At 41.3% G+C, this 18,445-nt stretch overlaps 2 protein-coding genes, 1 long non-coding RNA gene and 1 pseudogene across 3 annotated transcripts; 1 reads left to right on the top strand and 3 right to left on the bottom strand.

The window, feature by feature from the left end:
• Positions 1 to 258: 258 nt before the first annotated feature.
• On the top strand, positions 259 to 1,226 carry LOC149666149 (uncharacterized). The gene is made up of 2 exons (XM_089841493.1): positions 259 to 303; positions 390 to 1,226. The coding sequence occupies exons 1-2, from the start codon at positions 259 to 261 to the stop codon at positions 1,224 to 1,226; spliced, it is 882 nt and encodes a 293-aa protein (XP_089697619.1).
• Positions 1,227 to 6,717: 5,491 nt separating this feature from the next.
• LOC149666148 (uncharacterized) lies at positions 6,718 to 7,724 on the bottom strand. Its single transcript, XM_089841492.1, has 2 exons — positions 7,209 to 7,724; positions 6,718 to 7,148 (listed from the first exon to the last, which is right to left on the bottom strand). The coding sequence occupies exons 1-2, from the start codon at positions 7,378 to 7,380 to the stop codon at positions 6,718 to 6,720; spliced, it is 603 nt and encodes a 200-aa protein (XP_089697618.1). The 5' UTR covers positions 7,381 to 7,724.
• Positions 7,725 to 13,468: 5,744 nt separating this feature from the next.
• On the bottom strand, positions 13,469 to 15,153 carry LOC149666147 (uncharacterized). The gene is made up of 2 exons (XR_016368266.1): positions 14,642 to 15,153; positions 13,469 to 13,560 (listed from the first exon to the last, which is right to left on the bottom strand). It is a non-coding gene; the product is annotated as an uncharacterized LOC149666147 (long non-coding RNA).
• LOC149666146 (uncharacterized) lies at positions 14,970 to 16,799 on the bottom strand (annotated as a pseudogene).
• Positions 16,800 to 18,445: the final 1,646 nt, after the last annotated feature.

Below are 18,445 nucleotides of genomic sequence, written 5' to 3'. Positions count from 1 at the left end.
CTTACTCTCTCACCATCAATATTAAAAGCCGCTTTCCCGGTGAATGCTGTTCTTAAAACGGATAATCGTGATGGATCAACACCAGGCCTGTTCTTTTCATGCCTGGATATGGCTTCAAAAACGGCTTGAATCAAGAGACTTTTTCCAACACCAGCACCCCCTGTTATCAGGATCCTTAAAGGTTCTTCTTGAGATGTTTTGAAATGATTAAGCACATAGTAGAAAATCTCTCGCTGCTTTAAGTTAAGTTTTCGAAGCATGCTGTTGACCAGAGTAATAGTTGGAGTGAAGTTGGCAGCGCTTGTCTGTTGAATATCAGAAGTAATGTCACAAACCTGTTTGTTGCCGACCTCCCATCCGTGTTGTCTGCGGGCTGTTCTATTTATCAGTATGCAGATGACAGCTATATATCTCAAGACATACGAACAGCGGCTGATCGGGTTGCTTTGCAAAATAACATCGACCGCATTTTTCAGTGGGGAGTTGCCAACAACATTAAGCTTAACATCAAGAAGTGCCTTTTCATGGTCTTGTCAAGGCGAAAATATCAGGATGACGTTTCCTATCACATTAACTCCGTTCCCATTACCCGAGTTGTTATGATGAGGCTACTAGGGGTCAGGGTTAGCAGCGACCTGCGGTGGGGTTCGCATGTCACCTACTCTGCCAACCGTGCCAAGCGCTTGTGTGGGCTCATTCGTAGGACTACTGGTTATTCCAAGGCGTCACTCACTCTCTTTCGCTCGATGTGTCTCCCGGTCTTGGAATTTGCATCCCCAGTTTGGAGTCCACACCTAAAGCAGGATATTGCTGCCTTGGAGGGTGTTCAGCGGCGCTTCACTAGTTTTTACCTGAAGTCTCCTAAACCACACAAGGCCAATCACATACCGTACGCGGACAGACTGTGCACTTTACATCTCTTGCCCTTATCAGTTCGTCGAGATGTGTGTGATATTATTACGCTCATCCGCCTTGCCACCTCGCCCTACTTCGACCTTTCTCAGTATATGGCTCTGAGCCCCCGCCATGCTGTTCCAACGTATTTTATTCACTATGCGCGATGCCTTGCTTTGAAAAATTCGTTTTTCTATAGAAGCGCCTACGTTTGGAACGCCTTACCTGCACACCTCAGAGAAGCCGCCTCTCACTCTTCAGTTCCCCAGTTTCGGTCCTTACTTTCCAAATTTTTTCTTGATAAATGGCTCTTGGATTATAATTTAAATTAATTGTTATTTATTTATTTCTCTTTGTGTATTTTTTTTTTGTTTGTTTTGTCCCGGTAACCACCTTGTATAGGCTTTGCCTCTGTGGTTGCCTGCGGTCCTTTCCCGCTAAATAAATATTATTAAACAGCTTCTTGAAGAGAGTTGACAAAATATTGTGGATCATCCAAAGTGAAACTTCTGTCACGCTCGTTTTGATGTTCAATCATAGGTTGAATATTTTGAACTTCATTAGTGTATTGGTTTTCTCTAACTTGAATCATTTGGTCCAGATCAAAATCATCAACCTCACTTATAAATTCCCTTCTAGCTTGAGACATTTCCAGCTTATGGGCTTCATAGATTTCTTCGACGTTAGCTTCTAGCAATTCGGTTTCCTCACAACGCCAAGGTAAAAACAACATCAATTCCACTCGACAGTAGTTTTTGAGATCTTTCACCATACTGTCCTTTTTGAATCTGATTACTTTAGCCTGCATCCTTTTCCGAACGTATCCTGAAGAATCTTTCAGCTCAAGAGACGTTTCAACAGAGATCGTCTCATTTTCTTGGTCTTCATCTTCATTAAAATTTTGGGTCCTTCTATTGTGTTTGGTTCGGAAAAATTCATACCATGATGCGAAAGCGGCTAGACTGACATTTTCCAGTTCATCCGGTCTCGCAATGTAGTGCTCGATGATGCCTTGAGAAAAAACGTCAGTACTGTCATCGGGCAATAATTCCAATTCAGATGGTCTTTTCAGAATTTGTACCCTTTCTTCTGGGGGTGAAGTATTGATGTAAATATGAGCACGACTGCTTCGACAAATTGGTATGGAAAGTAAGATGTAGCAGCATTCTTGAGCTCTAATTTCTTCACAGTGGATAAATTTATTAGCAATAACTTTTAATCTCTCTTTTATACCACTGCCTTTATTTTTTGCGTCTTTGATAGCTTCTCTAAGGAGCATTGACATACCCTTTTATGTTTTACCAATGTACGAAACGATATACATGAGACAGGCGTACGGGTCTAAGACGTATTGGAGATCCATATTAGCGTTCCATAACTCCAAAATCTTCTTGTTGCATGGATTTATTCTAATTTCTTTTGGCGATCTTTTAAGAAATACAGTGCACCTTCTAATTGGATAAGTTACAGCTGCAATATATTGCTCTTCCGTCATGTTCAGAGTCCCCAAAAATTCTTCAAATGTTTCCGGTGCAGTTTCAACTTTCAAATTCTCGATAGCTTTTCGCACCAATTTGCTTAAGCCTTCAACCTCTTCAACACTTTCGTTTCCATCACGTTTTGAAGGGTCGTAAATAACGGTTCTTCCCATTGGCGGAAAAGGTATTCCAAAACGACACGATGATTGTCCACTATCGTTCTTCTTACGACCGGTTTTGGAATGCTTGTGGGTTTGCAGCTTGACCAAGTTGTTCCATTTTTCACTTCCATCCCCTTTCGAGCAAGCAGGAGCAGATGACAAAGGAGTCTCGGACGTTTGCTTCCACAATATAGAGGGCAATGGGACCCGCGTACGTCACAGCTGTAGCGGTATCGTTTGCCATAGAGGCGCTATCAGACATTATAGCAGACGATGCTTTTGGTGGATTATATCTGGCACCAAAGTCTGCTGGGAATTATTTTTGTAATAACGGACTAACGGTGGCTACTGAGGTTCGTCGTCTTACCCGATCGCGACATAAATATACCCAATATATTTACTTTATTCAAACAGCTGTAATCGTTCGTATTAAGATAAAAGATAAGACTACATTTTGTGACCTTAAAGGTAGGAATTTATTGACTGCTACAAGAGGTTGGAAACGAAATCACCGTCTCTAACTTTTTGTGTTTTAAAAGATCGTGAGTGATGTCTTTTCCCAACCTCTTGTAGCTATCATTTAATTCAAGAAGAAATTTAGAAAAATTTGGCACTGAAACACATTTTAGTTTTTTAATAGTGTACATACGTTACTCGCTGGGCTTTTCATTATCAATTTTAGTCTAAAAAAAAGATTAAAAAGTTGAAATCCATTTTTTAACTCTAATACCCTAGGCTAATTATAACCAGACGATACGTATTTTTAAAGAGAGGCTCCAGACGCGATTTCCCAGATCTCCTTTCGAGACTTTGCAGCCACGCTATTGGTTGGAAAATAAAGCTCAAATTTCCTACGAGAGGTGGCACTGGCGTAATGATTTTGGTTAATAACCGTGACGTTCGCGGATCCCATTGCCTTCTACATTATGGAAGCTAGCGTCCGAGACTCCATTGTCATCTGCTCCTGGAGCAAGTAATGTTGGAATCAATGAATATGATAACCTCTTCCAGATTGGAGTTATCGGTTCTCAATTGTGGAGCGTTTTTATTCCAGAGGAGTATATGAGCGTGTGGTGATCCCCTCATTTGGAACTATTCTAATATAGTAATCATCAATGGTACCAATCGGTGACTCCTTGCTTCGTAGAAACTTGAAAAATTCTCTCAAACGATAATCAAAGTATCGGCTGCAGGTGACAGGGTCCTCGTTGATAAGCTTAGCTCTATCCATAAATCCCAAGGTTTTCACATATTCTTTCGCAGTTTCTCGAGGGTGCCCAGCAATGACGCACAAGGACTCCAAAAGCTCTTCCCATTTCGTCTCAGCCGCACTCAGAGTGAGGAACCATGTAGGATTACCAAGTTGGCGAACCATAGCTAGAAGATCTTTTTCACGCTGTTGTAAATAGCCAGGGGAAGATCTGACGCTTTCCAAAACTTTGTAACCATCATCGTGTTTCACCAGAGAATCCAAACTTCCAGGTGCTGTTAAGGCTCCCGCTGTGTATGATTGGCCAGCTTTGGACTTGGTTTTTCTCATGCAAATATTAGAAGCGCTCCGTAGTTTTGACGATACTAATTTAACTTAGGAATAAAATATTTTCGGAATACTAGACGCACAACGCCTATCGCTGCATCTGAATTCCCATTTTATTTGCTGTGTACGTTGCCTTAGGTGGGAGCTTCAAAGCTTGGCCAGCGTAAATACTCGGGAAAGAAAGGTAATCGGAGTCCTCATCATAAAGAATTGATTGTGGTGTCTGCCCTTCTCCAGGAGCAAAAGCAATACTTTCAATTCTGAGTAGTTGATGGGTCCTTACTCGCAGGAGATTCTAAAACCAACTGCCTCTTTAGCTTCTTATTTGCTGTATATCTCTCTCGTCTTCGAGCTTTTTCTCTTTCTCTGTATTCTGGATTCAAACGAAGCCTTCTCATCTTTTCCGCTGATGTTTCTTTCATATTAGATGCCATTTCTGAACTCTCTCGTATTTGTAAAACAGCCGAGTTAAACAGGCGCAAAGTCTATTTAGATTTCTGACCGTTGAAAATGTCCTAACTTAGTTCATGACTTGTTAGATATCCTGAAAACGCGTAAATAGGCCTAACAAATAATAATATATAACAAAACTACCCGTTCAAAGAAATACTTACTTGAAATTAATTCTGAAAATAACCTATAATTAGTGGTATATTAATAGGCCTAATAAAAAAATGAGAACTATGGTAACAAAATTCAAAACAAATACTTATTTCGAACAATAAGTTTTCAATTGGCATTCACAAAAATCAGAAGAAATCTTCCACAGCCGTTAAACGCAAAGCTCGCAAGAGAACAAAGGAAAGGATGTTCAAAGCAGTGATGCCAGGTGGGAAAAATGAAATTTCCCTTTCTAACTCTTAAAATTTCCCTTTTGGACCAAACTTTCCCTAGTTCAGGGCTGCCAGATTCCGCGCCTAGAACGAAAAGTTTCACTAGTGCCACCGTGCAGAGAAAACGCGAAGCTTGATCTAGGGGAAACAAAAATGGCAGACCTGAGACCTGTAGCATCAGCGGACAGCGGCAGTGTATCTGACGTTTAAACTTATAATTCAGTCCCAAATGAAAATTAGTACTAGAAATTTCTTGCAATGAATGGACCAAAATTTTCAGAAGAGAATATTTTCAAAAATGGTAAGTGTTGAAAACCTAATCACCCTAATATTAACCAAGTTAGTTATGTAAACTCTTAAGCCTTGGTCATAACATGAGTATAAAATTGGTAATACTGTTTTCGTTTTGTTTAGTACCTGTTGCTCTCTCTCTTGTCAAAATTGCTACGCGTATTACACATATTTTCCAAAAGATCCTACTGAAAAAATTCGAAAAGCTCTTCAGTCAAACTATAAGGGAAATGAATTCACACAGTATGGGATTATAAACGAAAAAAAACTCTTGTTGCTTTAAAAAAGTCCAATTTAAAAGTAACGAAGATTGGTTTTGAAGTCAACCCTTCTTATCCATTCTTGGGGTCTTCCCCTGACGGTCTAGTCAACCATAATTTGGTCGAAATGAAGTGTCCAGTCATTGGTGAAAAAGGAAAGTTAGAAACAGTCCTCAAGGAAACTCCTTACGTAATCAAGAAGGACGGAACATTTTCTTTGAAACCCTAACTAATGTATTATGGGCAAGTGCAACTTAGTTTGGCCCTTTTAGGACTTCAAAGTTGTCATTATGTAATTTATTCTAAACTGGAAGATGGCTGTTTTGTTATTGATGTGCCTAAAGACCAAAAATTTATTAACAATCTTTTACCAAGATTATAAATGACTTATTTTAAAAGGTTTTTTTTGCTTATTTTAATTACTACATTCCAAATTATTTGAAATGGAATAAAAAGGACGTAATGTAAAGTCGCAAATAAGGCTGAAGTGATATTTTTAAGTTCCTTAAAATGTGATAGAATCTTACAAATTTATTAAATAAAATTGTTTTACAAAATTTCAGGAGTCTTGGGTTCATTATTTATTTTCATTTTTTTCAGGGGTTTTAACAAGCTTGGGAACTGCGTAAGAGTTAATTTAAAATGATTTGAGGTCTGAACTTTACTTATTCCAAACAAAGCTGATAGAGCGGTGAATGAAATCAAATGCCAAGTTTTAGTTTCATGAGTGTCAAAAATCTCGAGACTCGTAGTTTCCCCCATTCTTGGCCCTCTCTACCTTATTTGTCCATGAAAAAGGGGTATGAATTTACTGTTAATATTTTTAATGATTGCATCAAATAGACCAGTACTTTGTAATCCTGTTAATGAAATTATAGAGGTGGCATTCAATATTCCATTAGAAGCATTAACATAACATGTATGATTTTCCAAGGTGTTGACCATAATGCATTTACAGGGTTGCCACGGAATATTCAAAACCAAATTCCCTGACGTTTCCAGGTTTTCCCTGACCTTTTACGCCGAAAGTGTAAATGTTTACAGCACGTTTTAAGTGCTTATAATTAAATAAAGTCTCTACATTTAAGTTTTCCAATGTATTTTTCACACCAAAACGATTAAGAAACATTTTTCACCAAAATGATTAAGAAACATTTTTCACCAAAATGATTAAGAAACATTTTAACTATAGAAAACAGTCTGAGAGATTTCTTTAGAGAGCATTAACTTTACAAAAACAATTCTAGACATTTTTTAGGATTGCTATAGAGTTTTCTGTGTTAAGAGAGGATGAGAAACTTTCATTACTCTTTCAATAAAGACTTTTCCCTGACCTTTTTGGCCCATTTTCAAATTCCCTGACTTTTCCAGGTTTTCCAGGTTCTCCCTGACCCGTGGCAACCCTGATTTATCATTGGGGTTTGGAGTGGTGCATTTGTCGGTCGTAGTTTCCTCGGTAGTTTGTTGAACAGCATCAATCCCCCATCTTTCAGCCAGAATTTCTGCGTCTGCTGGTCCATTTATTTCAGCTGTTTCACTTACATGCAAAGTTGGAGATTGTGAGAGCTGATTCCTTTTTTTCAGTCTTTCCAATCTCCCATTAGCCTTGAACTTTTGTTGATCATGTTTCCTTAACGGGAGTTTTTTGGAAGGAACAGCCAAGGGTCTAAGTCTGGGAGGGTAACTTAACTTATCTACAATAATAACTCTTATTATAATTGGTTTTAAATTAATATTATACGCTTAAAACCTACCTGAATGTTCATATTTCGGTTGAAGGCGGTAATCCTCTAATTTAAAATGAAGGGAGCAGACAACCATGGACTTGGTGTGTGGTTTACCCATTTTTAAAGCTATATCCCATTGTTTCGACAATTTAACGTCGCGTGGAAATTTACACCCATACACGCTGCAGTATTTAACCATTGTTTAATTACGTTTAAATAAACAGCAAAACTGACAAAAAGTTAAAAACTAGCCTAATTATCGTTGAGCAGATAGTTGAGTTGTTGATTTAATTTTATAATTATCTTTGAGCAATTCAAAATAATTAACTTTAATTTAACCATGAGTATGTTGATTGCGTTTGTCATTAATGGTATCGCCGGGATTAAGTTACATTTAAACACCTGATTAAACTATCTAATCATCGATCATCCGTTAAGCCTTGGACCTTGCAATAGGAGGCAGAGAGACAACAAAAAGCCAAAACAAACTAGTATTTATGACATCTCATGTTGCCCTCTATTGAATCTCTCAACAACTATCGTTAAATTTATTACTTAAATAATATAATTTTTTTAAATATAATAATCATATTAGCTAATTATAATTATTTAACTTTAAATGAGTATGTTTCATTGATTTAAATCACATTGCTAAAAATTATTGGCAAGCGCTAGGCAGTCATTCTCTCTACTCTCTCTCTCCTCTCCCACTTACAAAATCCAGCTGCAGCTGGTTGGCGCGCGTCGGGAAGGGGAGGGTGGGCCCACAAGTACCTACAAGCACCAAAAAGTACCTACAAGCACCAAAAAGTACCTACAAGCACCCACAAGTACCTACAAGCACCCACAAGTACCTACAAGCACCCACAAGTACCTACAAGGGCCCACAAGTACCTACAAGCACCCACAAGTACCTACAAGCACCCACAAGTACCTACAAGCACCCACAAGTACCTGGGGTAAGCACCCACAAGTACCTACAAGCACCCACAAGTACCTACAAGCACCCACAAGTACCCGGGGCAAGCACCCACAAGTACCCAGAAGCACCCACAAGCGCCCACAAGCATCCACAAGCGCCCACAAGTACCTGCAAGCGCCCACAAGTACCTACAAGCGCCCACAAGTACCTACAAGCGCCCACAAGTACCTACAAGAACCCACAAGTACCTAAAAGCACCCACAAGTACCCGGGGCAAGCACCCACAAGTACCCACGAGTACCCACAAGTACCTACAAGTACCCACAAGTACCTACAAGCGCCCACAAGTACCTACAAGCACCCACTAGTACCTACAAGCACCCACAAGTACCTACAAGCGCCCACAAGTACCTACAAGCACCCACAAGTACCTACAAGCGCCCACAAGTACCTACAAGTACCTACAAGTACCTACAAGCACCCACAAGTACCTACAAGCACCCACAAGTACCTACAAGCACCCACAAGTACCTACAAGCGCCCACAAGTACCTACAAGCACCTACAAGTACCTACAAGTACCTACAAGCACCCACAAGTACCTACAAGCACCCACAAGTAACTACAAGCGCCCACAAGTACCTACAAGCGCCCACAAGTACCTACAAGCACCCACAAGTACCTACAAGCACCCACAAGTACCCGGCGTAAGCACCCACAAGCACCCACAAGTACCTACAAGCACGCACAAGTACCCGGGGCAAACACCCACAAGTACCCACAAGCACCCACAAGCGCCCACAAGTACCGACAAGCACCCACAAGTACCTACAAGCGCCCACAATTACCTACAAGCGCCCAAAAGTACCTACAAGCGCCCACAAGTACCTACAAGAACCCACAAGTACCTACAAGCACCCACAAGTACCCGGGGCAAGCACCCACAAGTACCCACAAGCACCCACAAGTACCCACAAGTACCCACAAGTACCTACAAGTACCCACAAGTACCTACAAGCGCCCACAAGTACCTAAAAGCACCCACAAGTACCTAAAAGCACCCACAAGCACCCACAAGTACCTACAAGCGCCCACAAGTACCTAAAAGCACCCACAAGTACCTAAAAGCACTAACAAGCACCCACAAGTACCTACAAGCGCCCACAAGTACCATGGGCAAGCACCCACAAGTACCATGGGCAAGCACCCACAAGTACCAGGGGCAAGCACCCGGAAAAGTACCCACAAGTACCCGGGGCAAGCACCCACAAGTACCTACAAGCACCCACAAGTACCTACAAGCACCCAAAAGTACCTACAAGCACCCACAAGTACCTACAAGTACCCACAAGCACCCACAAGTACCCAGAAGTACCTACAAGTACCCACAAGTACCTACAAGCGCCCACAAGTACCTAAAAGCACCCACAAGTACCTAAAAGCACCCACAAATACCCACAAGTACCTACAAGCGCCCACAAGTACCTAAAAGCACCCACAAGTACCTAAAAGCACTAACAAGCACCCACAAGTACCCACAAGTACCTACAAGCGCCCACAAGTACCATGGGCAAGCACCCACAAGTACCATGGGCAAGCACCCGGAAAAGTACCCACAAGTACCCGGGGCAAGCACCCACAAGTACCAGGGGCAAGCACCCGGAAAAGTACCCACAAGTACCCGGGGCAAGCACCCACAAGTACCTACAAGCACCCACAAGTACCTACAAGCACCCACAAGTACCTACAAGCACCCACAAGTACCTACAAGCACCCACAAGTACCTACAAGCACCCACAAGTACCTACAAGCACCCACAAGTACCTACAAGCACCCACAAGTACCTACAAGCGCCCACAAGTACCTACAAGCACCCACAAGTACCTACAAGCGCCCACAATTACCTACAAGCACCCACAAGTACCTACAAGCACCCACAAGTACCCGGCGTAAGCACCCACAAGTACCCACAAGCACCCACAAGTACCCACAAGCACCCACAAGTACCTACAAGCACCCACAAGTACCCGGGGCAAGCACCCACAAGTACCCACAAGCACCCACAAGCGCCCACAAGTACCTACAAGCGCCCACAAGTACCTACAAGCGCCCACAAGTACCTACAAGCACCCACAAGTACCTACAAGCGCCCACAATTACCTACAAGTGCCCACAAGTACCTACAAGCGCCCACAAGTACCTACAAGCACCCACAAGTACCTACAAGCACCCACAAGTACCCGGGGCAAGCACCCACAAGTACCCACAAGCACCCACAAGTACCCACAAGTACCTACAAGTACCCACAAGTACCTACAAGCGCCCACAAGTACCTAAAAGCACCCACAAGTACCTAAAAGCACCCACAAGTACCTACAAGCGCCCACAAGTACCTAAAAGCACCCACAAGCACCCACAAGTACCTAAAAGCACCCACAAGTACCCACAAGTACCCGGGGCAAGCACCCACAAGTACCAGGGGCAAGCACCCGGAAAAGTACCCACAAGTACCCGGGGCAAGCACCCACAAGTACCATGGGCGAGCACCTGGAAAAGTACCCACAAGTACGTACAAGCACCCACAAGTACCTACATGGTTCACCACTATCCGGGAACCACATTTCATAAAAAAATGCTTCAAAATTACATAGGAAAAGTCATGGTACTTCTTCTGATTAGGTTGAAAAATAGTTTCGTTAAAGGCGGACTTCCAGCAGCGAAAAGGGAACTTCTAGCGAACTGAAAACCGAGAATCGAGTCTAACAATGGAGTTGGGACCGTGCCGAATCCCCGCAGGGGGTCAAAACATGGAAGGCTTATAGCTAACTGAAAGCCGTGCTGCAATGTGGTTCTAGCGAACTGAAGATACAAAATAGATAATTTTCTTCAGGGGAAAGCAAAAATTCGAGAGGAAATAAATTGAAAAGGATTTATATTGTTCATCTTCAGTTCGCTAGAACCTCATTGCACGGCTGTCAGTTAGCGAGAACCCTTCCATCTTTTGAACCAGCGAGGCTTCGGCACGGTCCCTACTCCATTGTTAGACTCGATTCTCGGTTTTCAGTTCGCTAGAAGTTCCCTTTTCGATGCTGGAAGTCGGCCTTTAAATGAAATATTTTGGTATAAAAAGAAATACGATTAAAGAGTTAGTGCCATAATTTTCGTCATCCACAAACTTAAAATACGAAAAAAATCAAAGAAAAATATGTCTAACTTTGTACTTGGTTTCGTAGAAATTTATAAAATTGCAATCAAAGTATTGTACAGTTTGGAAAAGGCTTAGTTAAAATTTTGTGGCTCGTTTGATGACGTAGTTAGGAGAAATTTTCTCTCTAGATGTCGCTCACGTGACGCCTGTCAAGCCTATTTTATTCAGATTCGTGCGGCATTAGTAGACTCGAGAGTCTCAGGTGCTTGGCTTTTCCGCGAGATGCCGCGAGTGACGTATCAAGGAGAAAATCCCGCCAAAAACTTCTCCGCAAATTTGCTTTTGCCCCCCAATTTCCAGTTTTCCAAGCGTTTTTTCTGTGTTTAAATTTTGATCAAGCTGCATATTTTTGGAATCAGGAGAGTTTAAACTCTCTAAAAAGTAAGGTTTTCTTTAGATTTGACATCAGTTTTAAACCAGGTCGCTATTCCTTTAAGACAAATAATTTAGACCACTTATCTTTTAATTTTCAAGGCTTTGTTATCAAAGGCACTTTTTTTATTAATTGCAAGAATAGGTCCGTCCCTTGCCAAGTTAAGATTAGGTTAGACGCAAGAACATTAAGTTTAAAATTGACAAAATTAAAATTATAATTTCACCAAAAATTAAGGTTAAAAAATAATATTGGAAATAATTAATTCCACGATCATTCAAAAAGTCCTGGAATATTTTGGATAATTCCAGGGAACTGAAGGGGAAAGTAGCGCTCAATTTCAAAGGGTTTTCAAATAATTGAAAATATTAAACATTGAGAAAATAATTAAGTTTGTTGAATTCTTATTTGAAACAAAATTTAAGTTTGGATTTTTGCTCTCCCAAATCTTTCAATCAAATTTAATCGTTACAAAAAATATATATTTTAATATTCATAGAAAAAACTCGTAAATTCACGAGAAAAAGTTGCATGAATAAATTTCGCAAATAAATTGATTCTTTCGTTCTTGAAAATGCCCATTAGAGTTCGCTGGACATTATTCAAAACAAACGGAAAATAAAGTCTTCGTTGCATTTGCGAATAAAAAATGGTTAATAAATTATTTACAAGGTTGAAATATTTGGCGAAAACTTTGATTTGAAATGATTGAGTTATTTGGTCCGGAATTATCGCGAAACCTTACACGGGAAGTTCGTTCACCAAGACACGACGCGACACAAATTAATAAAATGTTGAAAACTCATTTAAATATTTTGAAATACGTAAATGGTTTTAATTGTTCGTGAATCTCGTCACTAATTCTTGAAATTGTTCAGAATAAATGAAGACTAATAAATTGCAAATGGCGTCAATTCGTCAAATTGTAAAATTGTTGAATCCCGAACTGAGGAAATGAGTAACTGAAGTTTGTGACTCACTGGAAGGCAGTCAAATGATCAGGAAGGTCAAAGGTCGTTCGTGGTTAAAGTATAGAAGTGGGGACACTCTTTCGCGGACACCGTTTAGTCGAGAGGAAGGGGGGAAAGAAGATGGTGTCCAGTTGTCGGGACAGTGGTTGAATTGACGGACAACAATTCCAGATGAAGGGAAAGTGAAAGTTACCACGAGAAAAAACTGCTTGAAAATACTTAAAGGGAGAATGAACTGTCCACTATAACCTAAAGAGATATTATAATGGCCCTCTGTCCATTTTCCCTTTAACAACCTATACAGGTTGTGCTTGACCACAATGTCCTTTTTCAGAAGCAGAGCCTGTCTCCTCAGTAGGGGGTAGGTTTGGATTAAGGTAAATATTAGGTTTAGGTTAATTACAAGGTTGGGTTAGATGAGGGGTAAGGTTGGTGGGTTGAATGAGGTTTCCCCTTCCCCGAGGTCAGGCTTCCTGAGTTGGCATGCGGTCACTTTGCTTCTCTTAGGATAGGGGGTCAAAATCGGAAACGTAGTTCTTTCCCGTGGTCCTCCACTCGCTAAAACTCTTACTGTTCATTTCCCTTCACTTGTAATTGATATCTCGACCTCATCCGTTATGCGTCTGGACTTCTGACGCGTACGCGACGAACACTCGTGTCTTTTCATCCGGAATGATCCCCCGCTTTCGCGTACACGTTCATCCTTCCCAACTTCTACGGAGTGACGACAAGATGACGTTGATCCTGAAAATAAAAAACAATGAAACTTCTCTGTTACAATGAAACTTTTTTAAGAATTTCAAAATTGTACCGACCTTACGTAAACTTGGATGAAACAAGAAGAGATTTGTCCGTTCAAAACAAGATCTTCAAAATTTAAGGCGATTGGATGTTGATGTTAGTTCCCTGTGACGTAGAAGGTGAAAAATGTAAGAGAAATAAGACTAAGTTCAATCTTAAGCGTAATTTTAAGAGTGGCTGAAAGTTCGCCTCCTTTTAGGGTAGAACGAAACTAAGATAGTAAAAAAATGTGAGAGGTGGCAATAAACGAGATATTTAGCAATAATTTGGGGGTAAAAACATGTCCAATTTGTGTTATTTTGGAAAAGGTGGAAATTTATCAGTTGATAGAAACAGGCGCATATTTAGCCACTCCTATTATGTTCTTGCTAAGCCTAGTTTGAAAATTTTAATTTCAGCGCGCGACACGCGATTTCTCGCGCGTGAACCAAGCTCTTACGTAATAATGACGTCAAAGGGAAAAGAAAATAAATGCCGCGCATTTAGAATTTCAAAATAGATTAAAAGGGTGAAGCCTCGTTTTAAATCATTTCAAGAATCTTGTCTTATTTTAAAAGTAAAGGAACCTCCTACCTCTTTAAATTGGATGTGGAAGCTTTAGCGCATTCTCAGATAGCGTCGAGACAGGGATAGATTTAATTTTAGAAGTAGGAATGGAGAACAGATTATTCTAGGCTCGTGCCAAAGTCCCGGACCCCCTTCCCCCTCGGGACGGACGGGGGGGGGGTATGAAAGAAGAGGCGGGAGGGTCATAGCGACAGAGGTAAAAAGAAATTACCTCGTCCCCGTCAGCAACGTCATCAAAACGTAGTTTAAGTTTGAAAATCAATAAGATATAATTTAAACTTTTCGTTACGTGTTGGAGGGAGGGAGCTGGGGTTCTATACTGGGCAGTGGTCTATGAGTCGGAGTAACTGAAGTAAATATAAACCGTTCCGTTCTCCATTCCTACTCCTAAAATTAAATATATCCCTGGTCGAGACTTTCCCTTTCGCCGGAAGTTAGGCTAATCTCGGGATTCGTGGAGGGAAGAAATTCGTCTGTCGTCTGCTACAGTACATATTTTTGGCCTTTGTAGCAGACGACAGACTAATTTATTCCCGTTATTCCCCTCCACGAATGCCGAGATAAGCCTAACTTCCGGCGATAGGAAATAAGGTGGATTATTGACGGTTGAATTAGTTACCCCAGATTTGTCTCCCAGGGTTATGTTTCTTTGGTCTATCGGGGTGTTGATGTTGTTTATGGTCACCGGCCCGTCGATGTTAATGGTCCCTTGATTCACCAAGTTGAACTGTTGCCCTTGACTCGCCCTCGCAGAACTGTCTGTGAGTTTCATCCTCATTTCGGCATTGCGTTGGTTCATCTTGGATAGGGTCTCCGTCAATTGGACCAAATCCCTTTCCCGGGCCTCAATCTCGTCAATGTCACTTCTCGAAGGGCCGGCGCTGTTTATGTCCGGCGTCTCACTTGATCCGCTTAATTCCGATCTTTCTCGCTTCAGATTTTCAATCTCACTCTAACTTCTCTTTTTGAATCCTGAGCGACGAGACTTGACCTTCCAATCTTTCTTTGTCTTCATTCAAGACGGGAAGATTTGAAGTCTCTTCATCAGGATCTTCAGTCTGAACAGATCTCGATCCCGCCGCCTCGCTCTTCGCTCCTTCATTCGAAATTTCTCTTTTTTTCACCTTCCTTTTTTCGAGATCATCAAACCATTTATCAATTTGTTTTTTAACGGAATCTTTCGCGAAGAACAAAGCGGTTCTGCCAACACTGTTAGTCAAGTGGATGTCGGCGCCGTTTTCCAGCAACAATCTGATGACATCCAAGTGGCCCATCCCGGAAGCGACGCACAAGGGTGTGACGCCATCGTTACGAGCCTGATTGACTTGCGCCCCGTTTTTGATCAAGTATGTGGCGACGTCCAAATGACCATTCTTAGAAGCCATGTACAAGGGTGTGAAGCCATCTTTATGGGCCTGATTGACTTGCGCCCCATTTTGGATCAAGTGAATGACGACATTCAAATGCCCATTCTGGGAAGCGACGTACAAGGGTGTGACGCCATCTTTCAGTGCCTGATTGACTCGCGCCCCATTTTGGATCAAGTGGGTGACTACATCTCGGAAGCAATTAACAAGGGTGTGGCGCCATTATTATTGGCCTGATTGACTTGCGCCCCCTTTTGGATCAAATGAGTGACGACGTCCAAATGACCATTCTGGGAAGCGATGTACAAGGGTGTGGCGCCATCTTCCTGTACCTGATTGACTTGCGCCCCATTTTGGATCAAGTGGAAGACGACGTCCAAATGACCATTCTGGGAAGCGACGAACAAGGGTGTCCAGCCATTATTTTTGGTCTGATTGACTTGCGCCCCCTTTTGGATCAGGTGGGTGACGACGTCCAATTTGCCTTCCCTGGATGCCAAGTATAAGGGTGTTCTGCCTTCATTGTCGATGGCCTCAATTCGAGCTCCCTTTTCAAGAAGTACTTTGACGATTTCTACATGTCCATTTTGGGCAGCGACGTGTAACGCCGTGCCACCATTTTCCCCCTCCTTCTTGTCGGGGTCTTCCCCTCTTGCTAATAATGTCTTTACTCTATATATGCTAATAATGTCTTTACTCTATATACGTCACCATCCCGCGAAGCTTCGTGTAAGTTTGGAATGCCTAGTATTCTTCTGAACACCGCCATCAGATTCCAAGGGTTTTATTCCTAAGGAAGTTCTTGTTACATTTGGAGAGGGCGATTGTTGACCTTGATTTTAAGGGCGGCTCATTTATGACTGCGTAATTCGGGACATTGTTCCTCCCAACACATTCCCGTATTTACTCGGGGAAGTACACTAATGGCTGGTGACGTCAGGGACAGGGAAGTAACAGTGTTCGGGAGCTTCATTGTGTGTCTCGTTGTCGGTTGACGCTCATTTCATTTCAGCGCGTTCGCATTTTGAGGCTAAAAACATTAAAGACACGCCTTCTAAACCAAACATTGAAGAGTTCTAGCATATTTCATCTAAAATTGATCAATTGATAGCTATGGAGTTCTAAACTGCACTCACTTGGATTGAAATGGCCCATCAGGGTGGGGACTTTCACCTGCACGTTGAAAATGTCACCATTGGCCTCGAATTCTTCTTCTCCCAACTGAAGAAATGGTCGTCCGCTGTAAGACAGATGAATCAATGAGTTGGAACCTTCAACATCCGCAATTACTCGATTCGACGTAGTTTGTCCGAACTGAAATTGTCTCTGTCGTGAAATTACCTGGAAAGTGTCTTTGACGGAGTTTAGAAGAGAGGCCGAAGACTCCCTTGTTTCATTAGAGATGACCATGGGTCATTGAAATCCCTGGAATATACATTGAGTTTTGTAATTGACCGCCAAAAATGCTTTGAAATTGCTTATAAGTTTAGCCAGGGAAGGCAATTTGATTCCAGTGGAAAACAACTTGACAACAGTTCTTGGGTTAACGAAAATTGCAAAATAGCACAATAAATTTGTTTTTAAAAGATAATTGTTCAAATGAAGAGTTGACTTGTTTGTAACTCAATAACATTCTGAAGAAATATCCCTATTGACATTGACAAATAGCTTTTGAGCTACAGAATAATTTGGGAAAATAAAATTGAGGAATCATTTGGGGAATCTGGGAATTTATTGCTAACCCTGAACAAGTTGTTTCCCGAACTGAACTTTTCCAGAATCAAGTTCTACCTTTTGAATTTCGTTGTCTTCGATTGAGATTAAAGCTAAGAATCTATTTGAAAATGAACTTTAGCATTTCGTTGTCAGTCTCTCGATTGTTGCACTTTGACCTTCCTTGACCCCGCCGAGAAGGAACGACCACCTGCAATTTGAAAAAGATTGAAATGGGCGCAATTAATAAAATACAAAACCAAAATTCAAAAAAGAACTCTCGAATTTGATGAAGTTACCTCGAAAGACTTTGTTTCTTTTTTGGGAAATTTCGAGGGGCGTTTCACTCCGCCGTTCCGTGGAGCGGACCACCAACTCTAAGCTCGCGTCTTCATTCGCTGCTCTTCGACGTTCCCGAATGACGAGTGCCAATCCCCCATCAACCAGCTCCCAAATCCTGAAAATTTCCAATTTAACCACTTTAATCAAAGAATCGGTACCAATGGTCGTGGTCCATATTGAAGCAACACCCCCCCTACGGTGCTCGCTTAAACCTAGCGCCATTATCGGAGACTGCCAGACTTTTGGCCTACCATTTTTTTGGACTGATTTCCTTCGCCTACTATTGGAACATGCGCAAAGGTTAATGTTTGTTTATGGAAATTTTAATTGGCTTAATTTCAAAACTGTTTAAAGGAATAGCAACGTGGTTTAAAAATTATCTCAGATCTAAAGAAAACCTTACTTTTTTGAGAGTTTAAACTCTTCTGATTCCAAAAATTTAAATATGAGGGAAAACACAGGAGAAACACTTCGACAACTTGAAATTTGGGGGCAAAAGCAAATTTGCGGAGAAGATTTTTAGCGGATTTTTCTCCTTGATACGTCATCCGCGGCATCTCGCGGAAAAGCCAAGCGCGAGCGCCCCAGTCTACGAATGCCGCGAGAATCTGAATGAAGTAGGCTTAGTGTCTCAGCGCTGCGTTTTAATTGTGAAAAACTTTGAGGGAAAATTGAGAAACCGCTATCAGAGGGCCAACCGTTCTTGTGTTATCAAGAATATTCACTTTCGCAGAGTGAAGAATTTGGTTAGCTCAGTACTTCTAGTCTCATCTCACTTCTGATGATATTTATTGAACAAAACTATGTATTTTGAATGTGCTAAGGGCTAAAGTGGTAAAGTTTAGCCAGAGCTGAGCTAATTAGCTGACAACTAATTGAATTAGAATTAGCAATTAGGGAAATATTTATGAACTAATTAATTGGCCAATTAGCAATTAGGGAAATATTTATAAACTAATTAATTGGCCAATTAGCAATTAGGGAAATATTTATGAACTAAT

The sequence above is a fragment of the Phalangium opilio genome, unplaced genomic scaffold, assembly GCF_054372755.1.
Source record: "Phalangium opilio isolate 3A_F unplaced genomic scaffold, DU_Popi_V2 ptg000060l_1, whole genome shotgun sequence".
In the NCBI taxonomy this organism is placed as follows: domain Eukaryota; kingdom Metazoa; phylum Arthropoda; class Arachnida; order Opiliones; family Phalangiidae; genus Phalangium; species Phalangium opilio.
This window is presented reverse-complemented; position numbering and strand designations above follow the sequence as displayed.

Coding starts and splice junctions, on each gene's coding strand:
- LOC149666149 (XM_089841493.1), top strand. CDS start 259: ATGCTGTTGACCAGAGTAATAGTTGGAGTGAAGTTGGCAGCGCTT. Junction 304..389: donor GAGTGAAGTTGGCAGCGCTT/GTCTGTTGAATA, acceptor TCTATTTATCAG/TATGCAGATGACAGCTATAT.
- LOC149666148 (XM_089841492.1), bottom strand. CDS start 7,380: ATGGTTAAATACTGCAGCGTGTATGGGTGTAAATTTCCACGCGACGTT. Junction 7,149..7,208: donor ACCGAAATATGAACATTCAG/GTAGGTTTTAAG, acceptor TTATTATTGTAG/ATAAGTTAAGTTACCCTCCC.